Consider the following 15,165-nt stretch of genomic DNA (forward strand, 5'->3'; position numbering starts at 1 on the left):
CTGGAGCCATTTCAACAGCTTACTGTTCCCTTGGAGCCCCCAAGCCTAATGACATAGCCAAGTCTTGAGGGACTTGCAAAAAGTTAGCAGGGATAGAGCCAGCCTGACCCTGGGGTGGGAGGGATGATGTTGCATAAGGTGGGCACCATGGTAGAAAAGGCCCATCTCCAGATTACCACCAGATGTAGTTCTTTAACAGATGGGACCTGCAACATGACTCTTCTGCCAGATCTGATGGGATGGGCAGATGTAATCGGGAAGAGGCGGTCCCTCAAATAACCCAACCCCATGCCATGAAGAGCTTTAAAGATCAAAAACAGCACCTTGAATTGAACCCAGAAGCAAACTGGCAACCAATGCAGCTTGCGGAGCAGAGGTGTAACCTGTGTCATTCTAGGGGCATACATAAGTGTCCGTGCCACTGCATTCTGCACCAGCTGAAGCTTCTAGATACTCTTAAAGGGCAGCCCCATGTACAGTACATTACAATAGTCCATCTGGGAAGTAACCAGGGCATGAGTGACTGTGAGCAGAGCCTCCTGATCTAGGAATGGGTGCAACTGGTGCACAACACAAAGCTGAATGAAGGCCCTCTTAGCCATGACTGCCACCTGCTCTTTGAGCAGGAGTTGCAAGTCTAGAAGAACCTGCAAGTTGCGCACCAGATCCGTTTGGGGCAGTGTAACCCCATCCAGAACCAAAGATGGCATAGTCCCAGAAATAGAGGGCCCAAAAACCCAAGCCACTCAGTCTTGCCAGGGTTCAGCAAAGCCTGTTGTTCCCCATCCAGATCCCTACAGCTTCCAGGCACTGGGATAAGACATCAACAGCATTGCTTAATTCTCCAGGGGCAGAGATGTATAATTGGATATCATCATGTATGAAAACTATTTCATGTTTCACAAACAAAATCAATTTAACACTTCCTCTAAGGAAGTGAGGGTAGCATACTTGTCCTTTCCCCTTCTAATTTTTAATCCTCACAAAAATTCTTCAGATGTGCTACACTGACAGTGAGCTGTGCATTTTAATCAGCATTTCTTTATTCCTACTGCTGTGCTCTAGCTCAGCTGAGGACAAGGGAGGTACCTTGTTGCTTCAATCTTCTTTTTTCCATCAGTATAGAAAAGTGCATCCCTATTATATTCATCAAAGACTCCCCATCTCAGATGAGCCCATTCATGGACAAAGACTCGGCCTGTGGTAACACAACAATGATTGAAATTTACAGTATTTTCCTAGCAAGCAGTTGGTTATTGTTGTTTTTCTTAAAAACTATTCTAAAATTAGCTTTCCTTAGCTGTATACCAAGCTGTTATAAGACATCATATTACAACACAGTATGGAAATAGCAATACACAATAGTGAAGCAGTTCATTTTCATGTCGGAGCATAGTTCTGCACAAGATACAGCAAACTGGATAAAGCTAAACAAGGAAGGCAAAAAGCAAAAAAAACCCTGAGCTTTTAAGAACTGAACGAAAGAGGGGATGCCACATGATGTAGCTAAACACTATTAATTCCTTGATCTGTCTGGCTTCTGAGGAAGAAATGGCCGATTGAACATGGCTCCAGTTTTTGTGGCGCCAACACCCATGGCAATTAGAGGAGCTGGCATAGGTTCAGCTCTTCAGAATCATCTCCAGATAAAGGAGATTGACAGGATCACCCACAGGTACTCCTTACAGAGAATCCCTGTGAAAAGATTGCAGTCTAGCAATCTCTAGCGGGTGAAGCGCTATGGTAGTCAAGGGAAAAACACTGAGCCCAAGCTGGGGTGCGGAGCCTTCAAAAGGACAGTAGATTTGTTTTACTTCTTCTTTTAATTAACATCATAAACTGCCTATTTGTAATTTATTTGGCAATTAAAAACCTCCTGAAAGACAAGTTTCTGTACACCAGGAGAATCTCCTACTATCCTGAGAGAAAGAAGATTAAAGTAAGTTTAAAGATCAAAAAGAAATATTTTAACATTTGGAAACAGAGAAAGGAAATTAAGAATGTTGATTGGGGACAGTTAAGAGGCTAAATGATTTTGAAACAACTTTTTAAAGGATTGTTTTAAATGTTTAAGAAAATATAGTAAGTGAATTTGGATTTAATTGCAAGAAAATCTGTCCTGGGAAAGTTTTGCTTCTGAAAATAAACACCAGATAAGACTGAGCTTTCAAGGTCAGAGGGAACGGAGACCAATTAAAGGAAATATATCTCTTTTAACACAATGGAGGAGTATCCTTCTTTCAAAGAGGAATTTTTAGCTGTTTGAAATCAGTGTGCCCAGGAACTATTTTTAAAATTGGAACTAAAAGAGGTTGTAGAAGAAGAAAAGTCTTTACTGGATAAAATAGCAGCTGAGGATGACTTGAATAAGAGTTCTAAAATGGGCTTTAAAGAAATGCCAGATTATAAGAGAGACATGGAAGAAATGGAAAAAGATGCTGTGGATCTGAAGATGGACTCAAAGTTGCTTGATTATGAGAAGGATATGGAGAAAGAAGCTGTAATGGATCAGAAGAATGACTTTGAGAATTACCTTATTTTGGACCCACAGAAGGGAAACACCAAATCTCTGAAACGTTCTCTGAAAATAGACAGGAAAAGAGACTGTTATCTGGGACTTTATTTGGAGAAGAGATTGAAGATTGAGCTTTTCAAAAAGAAGAGAAAGGAATTCAAAGATCAGGGTTAAATTGTCTGTGTTTTGATCTTGGATTGCTAGTACTGATTTTTCTTTTTCTGACCAGGACTGTAAGACAATGATTTATACCTGTAAAAGTGATTTATTTGGTTTAGTTTAAAATACACACGTGATTATTATTGGTCTTTTGTATGTTTAAGGGGAGAGTTCTTTTAGGTTTTATTTTTCAGAAAATATTTAAAAGTTAAAGTGCAAAATAGACTTATTTGTTTAAGCTTAAAATATATAGTTTATTATTACTGGCACTCTTAATGTTTTTGCTGATTAGATTGACTGTTGAATATTTTTCATAATTTGGTTATTCAGGGATGAGAAAGGGGATGAAGAGGACTTTTTTTTAGTAATATTAGAGAAGGTATTAAATTACTGTTAATGCATATGCTTGTTTGGAGGGAAGGGGGAGTCATTTTTTATATTTCTTTCTCCCTCCTTCCTTCCTTCCTTCCTTCCTTCCTTCCTTCCTTCCTTCCTTCCTTCCTTCCTTCCTTCTTTTCTTTCTTTTCTTTTTGTTTGTAGGTCTTTTAGTTTTGTGTTAGTATTTATATATATAAACTTTAATAAAAATATATATTTTTAAAAATTCCTTGACCTGTCTGTTGTCACCATATTGGCTAGATTTGGAAGCCGATCAGTTTACTTCTGGCTCAAATTTGATTGATTTGAAACAGAAAAAAGGTTGAATTGTTGTAGATATGTAGAGCTTATGGGAGGACTGTTTTCTTGCCACATTCCAGCTCCTTGACATAAAACAGTTTCCAGCATCCTGTTCTGGGTTCCAGTCTATAGGCATTTCTGAATATATTGGTCCCTCTACACATTCCATCCATCACAGTTACATGCAACCATGATTTCAGCTACTGGGAAATGTTTCTGTGTGCATAACTGCCAGCTATATGACACTGAAAAGCTTGCAAAAGCAAGAGAAATGGCAGCTGCTCTTAGCTGTTATTTTTGCCCCCCCCAAAAAACCCCACCAGACAAATACGCACAACTTACAAACATTGGGTGGAGAGGAGTATAACAACTCTTTTTGTGGAGTGGGGCTGAGAGAATTGGGATGCACTGGCTGACGTATGTTTTTCATACTTTTCTACAGCTCAGTTGGAGGGAGCATTGCTTGGCTTATGGTGTTCTTTGTGTCTTTTCGGTGTTCACACATCCACAGAATGGAAGATGGCTATTGGCTTCAAATTGTTTTGTAAGGGATTGAAGAATGGAAATGCTGTGATGTGAAAATGCCCTTAGATCCTTTAGAGAGATTACTAAATGGGAACTTCATTTCCCTGGAACTTTCTGTTATCATTTCAAACTTTGATGATTATATCTGAACAATGAAAAATGAAATATAATCTCAGTTAACAGATATTACCTCGTGGTCCATAAACAGTGATTAAATTGTCATCAGTCAGGAAGTTTGGTGTGAAATGAATGTATTGTCCTGGAACCCCACAAGTTCCATACTGTAAGGTATATGGGTCATCGCCATATTTCAAATTAGAACCAGCTATTATGACATCAGCCTAAAATAAGGTGAACATGGACATGTTTTTAAAAATCATTAAGGAAAAAATGGTTTTATTTATTTATTTTTTGTCTGTCCAATTTATACCAGACTGTAAACAGAAATGTTAGAGTTGCCTTTCCCCTGGTACTTTCTCCCTTATATATTTTATTATTTATATATTAAGCTTTTTTTTTTCTTGCCCAAGGTAAATGCCTTAAAATAGGACCCCTTCTGCTTCACAGACATTCAAACCTTCATATAATCCAAGTTTCTTCAAAAGAAAGGCTGATTAGGGTCAGCCAACAAACCCAAATCAGTATATGTAGGAATGTAGTTTTACTATCAGTAAATCTGTGTAAAAGAGGTGAGGAACCTGTGGCCTTCCACTATTGTTAAGCTAATGATTGAGCAGCTGCAACCATGAGGGATATTGTTGAGGGATACTGTGAGTTATATTTCAGCCGCATTTGGGTTTAATGCCACTGCAATATCCTGCAGGTTTTACACAACAAACTAATCCATCAATCATGATTAACTGATCACAAAAACCATCTTCATGTATTACTCCAAACCAACCCCTTTATTGCATAATATTATGGCCTGATTCACAAAAGAAATTAAGACATAAACCCTTAGCCATGGGATTAATAAACTATGGTTCAGTTTGTTGTCTTGTGTGGATCCAGTCACAGAGTATCATCATTAAACCATAAGTAGACCATGAATCAACTACAGAGTTCAGTATTCCATTTCCGACAGTAGTCATGAAGTTGCTACAAGGAAGCTGCACCCGTTTTCTCATTGTTTGGCCCTCAGCAACTGGTAATCCAAAGCAGATTTCCCCTGAACATAGCAAACCTATTTAGGCCTTACCTTATTGGCAAATAGCCATTTTTAGGTCAAGCCTGAATCTGGATATTTCTTTTTAAAGCCACCAATTCATCAATAGCTTTGTATAACAACATCTGTAACAGGGTCAGTGAACCATGCAAATCTCCATGGCGCATCCTTCATTTGATTCATTTTATCCTGGTTTTTAGGCAAAAGACTACTGTATTTGGCCACAACTTCCAATTACAGTAGTATCATTAATAAGACAGTACTCATCCTCTAAGACTCCCTTCATAAAGTGGGCCTTCCAAAATACAGTTATGTCTAATCTGAATACCAAAACATAGTTTCCATGGAGGTTTTGCATCTTTAGCTGGCTTGGAAGTTTATATTCTGGTTTATTTTCTGAAATATGGACTTTGGCTGAATGGGTAGTGAGACAAGTGGAAGTTAGGGTGCTTTTTTGCATCAAAGCCTTCTAGATCTTTTCTCTGAATCCATGTGTGATTGATCAGTTTGGCTTGATGAGAAGTGGATATTCAGAGCTATCTCCTCATTTACTGGTGTTGTAGTCACTGGTAGTGTATTTAGCTAAAGATCAATTACCAAAGAGTCTTTTTTGTGCTGGTGCCAGAACAAACATCACAGTTTCTGTGCAAAGAGGCCTCTATGGTTAATGGTCTATGCAAGGGAAAGTTAATTTCCAGAAAGGAATTCTTCCCTGCAAGGCCATTGATCATAAAGCTTGTTCATTACAGAAACCTGAATGCCAAATAATTTCAGAAGCAGGACTGTCTGAAAAACTTGTAGAAGCACTTGCAAAACTTGTAAATTGGAAAGAACAAATAAAGTGGAAGGACATGTGGTGGGCTACACCAAAGACAAAACTTGTTTGTTTGTTTTTGTCTTAAAACAATGCAAATACTTTTGAGTTTTAACACATGCTGCATACTTACATTTTCATAGGTTTCTATGGTTGGTTTTTTATATTCTTTTCTCGGTATCCATGTGAAAGGAACTATAACTTTTACAGACTTGAAATAAAACCTTTGCTTTGTAGCACTGAAGAGATATCTGGATGCCTTTTTCACCATGCTCTGGCCAGGAAACAGAACACAAAACATATTCTCTATGTTGTTGAGATTTATTCACACATTACTGCTCAAATTAGGATTCAATGCACTTTTAAGGGGATAGTTAAAAATAAACAAAGTATCCAATCTTTCATTAGTTATGCAGTTCTAATCTGTGTAGACTTTTTCCGAAAGTTCACAAGCAGTCATGTTTAAATTTAAAAACTAACTTCCATGTGACTTCCATCTGCTTTCAAACCTTTGTATTCTCTAATCCAATACTTTCCATACCCTCCACTCAGCCATACTGGTAGGGGACCAGTGACCTCAGATTGGGGAAGACTGACTTACACTAAATCTGATTTACACATAGTACCAATGATAAAATTACTATCAGCACTTGCAATATGTACATGTACATACTTCTCCAGGCTTCAGGGTAAGTAGATGTGGACCCCCAAATAATCAGGTCATTCCAAATTACGTAGAGAGCTGATCTCTGAAGCTCATGGAGCCTCTTCAGAAGGGGACAACTGGGACAATTGTTCTGAACTTCGAAGAAGCATCCAAAGACTAGGTCAGAATTTGATAATGATTAGATAGGTACTTTCATTCAAGTCAATAAAACTAACCAATCAAAATACAATTCCTAGAGTTACTTCAGAATTGTAGGTCTTCTAGAGAGAATAATAGGGCCCAGTTTACCATGCCATTAACTACAACGGATTATGTTAGCCACATTGTTTGTCCTGCAATTTTAATAGGCATATGGCCAATAAATAACAAGCAACTTTTTGTGGCCATGGCCCACTCTTTAAAAAAACTGTATTTATTTTTCCTTCTACATATTTTTATTGGTAAAATAATAAAATACAAGAAAGACAGAAAAAAATAAAAAAGTAAGATGAGACAAAAGAATAACTGCTAAATATAGATTAAAAATATTGTAAGGGGAAATAAAACCCTAGTAACACATCCCCCCACTTTCCTTCCATTTGTGTCCCCAACTGCTAACGTTAAGTGAATTCCAGCAAAAAATTCCCAAAAAAAAGTCCATTGGGGAAGCTGGATTCACTTAACAGCCATGTGATTCACTTAATGAACATGTGAATCATTTAACGACTGTTGTAAAAAGGTTGTAAAATCAGCTCAGGTCACGTGACAATTCGCTTAACAACCAAATCTTTTAGTGACCTAAATTCTGGTCCCTATTGTGGTCAGATAGTGAGGACTACTTGTATATGCTTTGTCTATCTTAGCAATCATCGACAAATCATGTACAATCTAAAGAATATTTTATGACAATTTTCGCTTAAATTGTAACTTGGAGTAAATTTTATTGATTTTTTTCTATAACTCTTCCCATTAATCCATTGTAATTGCTTCTTTGAAATTTTGTGTCCATTTTATCTTGCAGTTTTTCCTTTGTTCTGTCCCCATACCATATTTCAGTAACAATTCTTCAAAGTCTGACTTTATCTTCCAGGGAGTATCATAGAGAATACCATAGCTTACATGATTCTGATCTTTGTAGGAACAGATCATGGCATTTGAATATATTTTCCAAGGCCTTCATAGCTGCTCTACCAAGTGCTAGTCTGTGGCAGGTTTCTTGACCGCTTGGTTCTTTACTATTGATGGTTGATCCTAAAAGCAGAAGCTATCCACCACTTTGATATTTTCACTGTCAATTCTAAGGTGGTTGTTCTACCTGTTGTCATTAGTTTTGTCTTCTTTATATTTAATTTGAGTCCCATTTTTTCACTGTGCTCCTTGACTTTTCTTAGTAGAGCTTGCAGATTCCTTGCATTTTCAGCTGTCAGGGTAGTTTCATCTGCATAGTGCAGATTATTGAAGTTTCTTTCTCTAATTTTAAAGGCAGCTCATCTTTCAATTCAGTTTCCTCTAATATATATTCAGCATATAGACTGAATAAATAAGGGGAGAGTATACAGCTGTGTCACGCTCCTTTATCGGCCTGAAGCCAGTCTGTTTCACCATGTTTTTTATATGAAATTGGAATCAGTGCTATTTGGAAAAGAAGCTTCATCTTCAGTAATACTCATCTGCATTAACCCAGTAAGTCCTAGCCAAGAAAGTTTGAAATGTTTCTAGCTTTAAAGATCTTGTTTTATTTCTTTCCATAATTTATTGTAACCATTTTGAAATCTATCTTTATTACATCCTGTCAAGTAAAGTCCTAGATATTTCACTGAATCTTTTGTTATCTCACAGCCCCTCTGTTTTTTCATAAAATCATCTTCTTCAGAAGTTAAATACGTTCTCATAAGACTTGCAGCGAACCAGAAAAATGAACACAATTGACAGAAATCACAACTGGGAAAAAAAAAAAAGGAATCACAAAACTAACCCAAGATAGCAATTGCTGAGAGACCTAAATAAAGTTAAACAACAACTAGGCTTATGGAAATGGAAGAACTCCAAAAGAAGGTACAATATGTCAAACAAAACCATTTGGAGAACATAAACCAGGTAAACTCTTGGTGCATGAAATCATAAGAGAAACAGAGAAAGACAATAACAGTGATGGAGAAATGGAATTAATTGTTATAAACAAGAGTGGAAATGATAGAATAATTTGCAGAATTTTTCAAAGAACTATATTATAAACACAAAATTAACATGGAAAATTTGAAAACATATATTAAAGACTCAGAACTTAAAGAATTGACTGAAGAACATAGACAAATAATACGCAAACCTATAACAGTTTAAGAGATTGAAGAAGCAATAAAGAAAACCAAAATTGGAAAGGGCTGAATGCCCAATGTTACAGAAAGTTAGAGGAGGTACTGGTAGAACCACTACTGAAGACAATGAATGAAATTCAGACAACAAAAGCATATATACTTTTAATATACAAAGAAAAAAATGACCGAAAGAAATCTCAGTCATATATATCAATCTCTTAATTGAACGTTTATTATAAAATATTCAGTGATACACTAGCTAAGTGTATAAGGACGTACTTTCCTGAAATAATACACACAGAGCAAACAGATTATATTCCAAAGACAAAGATGATGGACAAAAGCAGACATATTATAAATGCACTAGACTATATTAACATCAAGGAAAAGGAGGTAGCAGGTAATATTTTTAGATGCAGAAAAAGCCTTTAAAAGCTTGGAATAGATGTTTCCACTGGAGGTTCTAGACAAAATGAACTTAAGAGAAGAATTTAAAACTTGGGTAGAAAGCATGTCAATGGCAAACTGCAAAGATTATAGAGAATGGAGCATTCTCTGCAAGCTTCCCAATATGCAAAGATACAAAGCAAGGGTGTCCACCTTCTCCTTTACTATTTGTAACTGCTTTGGAAGTCCTGGCAAACAAAATTCAAAATGATAAACAAATAACCAGGATCAAAATTCAAGGAGAGGAATACAGGATGAAATCCTTTGCAGATGACATACCATTAACAACTTTGCAACCACAAAGCTCCATACAATAGCTGAGGCAAGTAATCAAAGACATGGCCTTTCGTATATAAAATTATTCATTTATTTCTTTGTCATCTGAGGGCTACAGGGTATCATGGTGATTGTCAAGTTCTTTGAGCAGAACTTGGCAATAGTTCTCAAACACTCACCTCAGTGTGCGGTCTTAAGCTTGAGCTGGCTGAAGGCTCTTGGACATTTGACGTGGCTTGGCTAGATAAAAATCTTTATTGTATCCCAGAATGTCAGCCCCATTATGTAGATCAGACCAAGAAATCAACTCCACAGGAAGGCTAAAACTACTTTTATTATAGTAAGCTATAATAACAGAATCTTTTTGGGAAAGTTGGGGAACATAAGATAAACTAAGTGCATTAAACCCATTGGAAACATAACATACATAAGCTATTGCTTAGCTGAAAAACAAAGAAGCATGTATGTTGGTGAGGAACATGAATGTGTGTGTGTGTTTGGCATACAGACAATATGTTTTTGGCAGAGAACCAAAATGATTTGCAGCTAGACAGATGTATGATAGAACAAAGAGTCCATCTTTGCTAATGAATGGATCAAAAACCAAGGTTGTCCTTTTTGAATAAAAATGGCAAATGATACATACAGTAAATGGCAAAAAAGTAGAGCAAGTAGGTAAATTTGTGTACCTTGGTAAAATGGGGAAATGGATGGAGAAATTTTAAATTCCGCAAAAGCTGGTAGATTGGTAGTGGTGTTAGGCCAAGAAGCCTGCTTTTGCCAGAAACACTATATCAAAAAGCATTAACACCATGCTTAAAGCCTGAAACTTTGCTTCAGCTCAAGTTTTTAAGAGCTCAGATCCTTTCCCTTTTACCTAGATAGTTCAGACTTCTTCCCTTCTTCCCCATTCCATCCCTTATCAGATCTTGCAGGATCCCTTATCAGATCTTGCAGATTGAACCCCAGACAGTTCATAGGTTATATGACAGAGGAAGAGGTGCACTGGCCTTGCCCTGTTCATTCCATAAGATCCCTCTTGAATATATCTCAGTCAAAACCTGGAACAATCAAGGTGTTCTGGGTTTTGATTCAGCTTAACTTCCAAGCCACAATGTATTTCTTCTGAATTCAAAATAAAACACTGTTTCTGTTTGTGCACACTCCTACATAGGAAATGATGGTGGACTTATTGTGATCCATTAATCTGAACTTAAATGTTCCCTTGCTGTTTCATTCACCAGAATGAACCTGACTGGAAATTCCCAATTGCAGTATGGAATTCAGAAAATTAAATATTACCACAAGGATAAAATTAAATTTACACATATTACTTTATATGTATTAATGAAATTTAGAAACTATTATTATAATATGAATAGAATAGAAATATACTATGTCTAAGCAGGGAGTGTTCTGCTGCCATGATCTGAATGGTTTTCCCTTCTTATTCTTTATCCTTAAACCAAACTTAAACTTCCACTTTTTGTATAATCATTCAAAAACACGTAACAATTTTACCTTTATATTTCCAATAATTCTCTTGTCTTCTGGGATATTGGGATTAATTGCAATAACAATGTCTTCAAATCCACCATTGTTGAGCTTGATCATTGTACCCATCACTCCACAGAGTATCACTAACACTACCAGAATCTCTTGACTGTGCCCCATCTTTGCTTGTGCTACTTCTCCCAGGCTCACTGAAAGGATGATACAGAAATGTCACATATGCAAGTGCTTTTATATACAGAAATCTTCTACATGCTTAATATAAGACTTTGATTATCTTTTTTTTTAAAAAAATGATACATTTCTGATATGCAAATGCAAGGTATAACAGGTATCACTATTAAGTATTTCAAACCAAAGGAAAGTGAAGTCTGAAGTCATCTCTTACAGTATTACTTTCCCCCCATTTTTATATGTGCATACACATGTTTACAAGAAACATCTCCACAGACAAAACAAAATCCCTCACATATTTTGTCCTCTATAACTCCCCAACCTTCCCAAAGATTAGTTTACATGCAAAAAGAAAAAAAAATAGGGAAAAAGAGTAAATCTATATAAGAACATATATATAGTATATGCCTTCCCATATACTAATGAAAATTATTCTTCAGAACATATTCATGTCATATTATTCAACAGAATTAGTGACATTTAAATCACTTATTATTATTATTATTATTATTATTAAATTATTAATTATTATTTTTTCTTATAATAATAAGGAAACATTGATAATTAAATATAAACCAGTGTATGCCTTCCAAATTTCTAAACAGTCCTCAGATCAAAATTCCTAGCAATTAAATGCTTGTTTAGGTAAAGAAAGCTACATTCTTCAGCCTGTGGTAGAAGAACAGAGAATGGATACCCTGGGATCAAAGATGACAGCTTATTAGGGAAAGATACAGAGCTTTCTCTGGGAGGATTGAAGTTTTATCTCCCCCTTTCCTAACCATGGTAATTGTGTATTCTTACAAAACTGTTAACAATCAGAAATACAAGAGCAACTTTATCTGTCAGAGATAGCTTGGAGTCAAGTCAAGCAAGTTTGGTGGATTTTTAGATTTTCATGGATGTTTCTATCTTCTTCCATAACTTGAACATTCTAGGGACAGATTTCCAACAGACTGGCAAAACTCTACTAAGCTAAAACATTGAACTTTCATAATATCTTTCCAGTTACACTTTAATTTTTACTTTTATTTCACTTTATAACCTCAGAATTTATTGGGTCTAGATTTACAATCTGTTACTCTGTACACTGATTTTGGTTATGCTTCATATCTTGGTCTTTTGGAGTTTCTACTGTTATTACAATTAAAGGAATATATCAAGTTGAAAGTCAATATATCATTGCTTTTTATATGAAAACACTATACAAAAAACAGGAACTAATTAATAATAGATCAGATTATCTACATGTTTTTGCAGTCATCAAAGTGTGCAATATACTCTTATTAGCTTTGAAGAATGTATCTCTAAAAAGCAGTGAGACCTCTAGAACAGATTTAATATAACAGTCCAGTAGGCAATCAGATCATATGAGCCAATGTTGCCATATCCCCCAATATAGAAAGAGGGGATTTGTATAAATGGCAATTAGATCTTAACATCTGACAATTTACAGTATACCGAGCATCAAGATGGTCAATGTGGATGAGTTCCTAAGAAGCAAAAGTAGCCATTCATTAACTTGAGAAAGAAAATACATCTAATGATATAAATCCAGAAAACTAAATCCTCCTTCTTACTGACAGTAGAAACTTCCTGATTGAAAAATGAAACTGCGAATTTCCTCAATGAATCTCCAAAACAATACATTCAATTTCTAAAATCACATTTTAGAAATATGTAGAAGAATATCACATATAGTATGAATTACCCATGACTTACCAATAATCTCACACACTCAGCCCCTAGTCTACACTGAATAAATATTACTTGATCCTAGAATGTACCTCTTTAAAAGGACAATTGAATCATTGGGGGTGTCCAGATCATACTAAAAATAAGAAAAGAAAACCACATTTTGGCAAATATGTCACACTGTTCAATTCCTTTCAATTTTCTGATGCTGGATGTTAATTTCTCAGACACAACAATATTTAGTTACATAAATACACTGAACATTAAAATATATTACATATTTATATTTTATACAGATGTTTATATTTATATCCCATCTTTCATTTAGGAACTCAACACCTTTAGTCACTACACCATACTCTGTGTGTGCGGATGTGTGCACACCTTCGACTCAGTGACTCCTCACCAAATATTTTTCTCTCTCAATTGCCTCTGTTTTTCAAGCATTATCCGCTCCCTTTCCCTTATATCTCTCCAACATTTCTTTGGAATTAGGTATTGACAAAGCTCCTAATTTAGTCCCTTAAAATTTAATTCACTTTAGAAATGAATGTTTAATAAGCATTACCACAACTTTATTTTCTTATCTGATGAAAGAATGGGGACTGATTTTCAAAAAGAAAAAGCAAGTGGGACACTATTTTTATCCTTATAAAAGCAATATAGGCATGAAAGCCGGCTGGATGACTTTGGGCCAATCACTCTCTCTCAGCCGAACTCACTTCACAGGGCTGTTGTTGTGGGGAAAATAGGAGGAAGAAGAAGTATTAGGTACGTACACCGCCTTGAGTTATTTATAAAAATAATATAGGCAGGATAAAAAAATCTAAAAAAGAAAAATGCCCCACCAGGAGGGATAATAATAAAATCTGCCATTATTAATGGTCACATTTTAGCCAGTAGTGCATTGGTATAATTTATTGATATTAGTTGGTTAATGTTATTTTTTAAAAAATCCCAAGAGGAGAGTAACATCCTTGTAGGAATTAAAGAATTATGGCTGCAGCAACACTAATCATAAAGATATTTTTTAAAAAAATAAAAAAGATGTATATGCAGCAGAGTTTTCTAGAAAACTTCTGTCAAGCCCTAATCGAAGTGCAACAAAATTAGCACAATGTCATCTTGTTCTTGCAAGCAGAGAAAGAAGATTGAAGGGAAATCTAGGTATCTCATTTCCCTTTGTTGAGAAAATGCATCTTCTTTCTTCTGTAACATGGACACTGATAGGTCTAGTGCTTGAGTTTGAGGAGCACCAACTACCCATTTATTATTATGAGACAAAAGCAGTTTGAAGGGGAAATTCTATATCTATTTCAAAGGGCTCTCAATATCTTGGTAAAAGATGCAACAACTTCTTTTGCCTTAGAGTAATCCATGTTACTACCCCTGCTATTGCTGTCCAAATCTCAGAGGTAAAATCCCTGATCAAAGCTGAGGGGAAGGTGTGCTTATATCCCTCAAGAAAGTCCTATTATTATTGTCCTTACCGAGCAATACAGCTTTCTACTCTGAGGGGAGGTAGCAAGAAGTAGGCAAAAACAAGTGCGACTGGATACAAATCTAATCCGTATTGATCACCTTGAAGGTAAGAGGAAAGGGAGAATCCTGCAAGGAGTCCCAAGCCGTCTGTCAGACAATTAAAAGAAGAAACCCTCAGGTGCTCAGCCCTGGATGAGGGGATGATTCAGCAGCTCCTCTGAATAGCCCACACTGAATAACCAGACCCACTAGAGCAGTGTTTCTCAACCTTGGCAACTTTACGATGTATGGACTTCAACTCCCAGAATTCCCTAGCCAGCATGATGTCGGGGGAATTCTGGGAGTTGATGTCCACACATCATAAAAGTTGCCAAGGTTGAGAAACACTGCACTAGAGACACTGGGAGAAAATCTTTCCTCTCAGATCTGTTCTTTCCTCTCAAACCTTTTCCTCAGATCTGTTCTCCTGTTTCCTCAGCTGAAGTCCCTGAAGCGGCCCTTTGTTCATCCCAGAGAGCCTCTTTGAGCCATCTGGGAGCAGGTCTCCTTGACAGACCCACCTTGAGCTTGGCAGGTGCAACCATGAAAGGGGAAGGCCCCTTTGTGGATCCTCCTCAGAACAGGGCCGAGCCCCTTCAGGTTGGTGTCCTTCTAGGCCTCAGAGGCACCGCTTCCCAAAGTCCCTGAGGCAGCTCCTGCTGGGTGGGTTTCACAGCCTGGCACACACAGCAGGCTTTGCCTGATCAGCTGGCTCCAGAAAGA

The 15,165-nt window shown here is 36.6% G+C and overlaps 1 protein-coding gene across 1 annotated transcript in view; it reads right to left on the bottom strand.

The window, feature by feature from the left end:
* The window catches only part of LOC103058926 (calcium-activated chloride channel regulator 1-like), a 34,423-nt gene extending 23,184 nt beyond the window's left edge, over positions 1–11,239 (bottom strand). The window contains exons 1-4 of the mRNA XM_088153526.1: positions 11,062–11,239; positions 5,990–6,130; positions 4,068–4,218; positions 1,090–1,198 (exon numbers count right to left, since the gene is read on the bottom strand). Of these exons, the coding sequence (XP_088009652.1) occupies positions 1,090–1,198; positions 4,068–4,218; positions 5,990–6,130; positions 11,062–11,214 (554 nt within the window). The 5' untranslated portion in view covers positions 11,215–11,239. The remainder of the gene's footprint in view (positions 1–1,089; positions 1,199–4,067; positions 4,219–5,989; positions 6,131–11,061) is intronic.
* Between the last annotated feature and the right edge of the window lie 3,926 nt (positions 11,240–15,165).

The sequence above is a fragment of the Python bivittatus genome, unplaced genomic scaffold, assembly GCF_059951505.1.
Source record: "Python bivittatus isolate LINGU-HERP-01145 unplaced genomic scaffold, Pbiv_v1 ctg000700_np1212, whole genome shotgun sequence".
NCBI classification, from domain to species: domain Eukaryota; kingdom Metazoa; phylum Chordata; class Lepidosauria; order Squamata; family Pythonidae; genus Python; species Python bivittatus.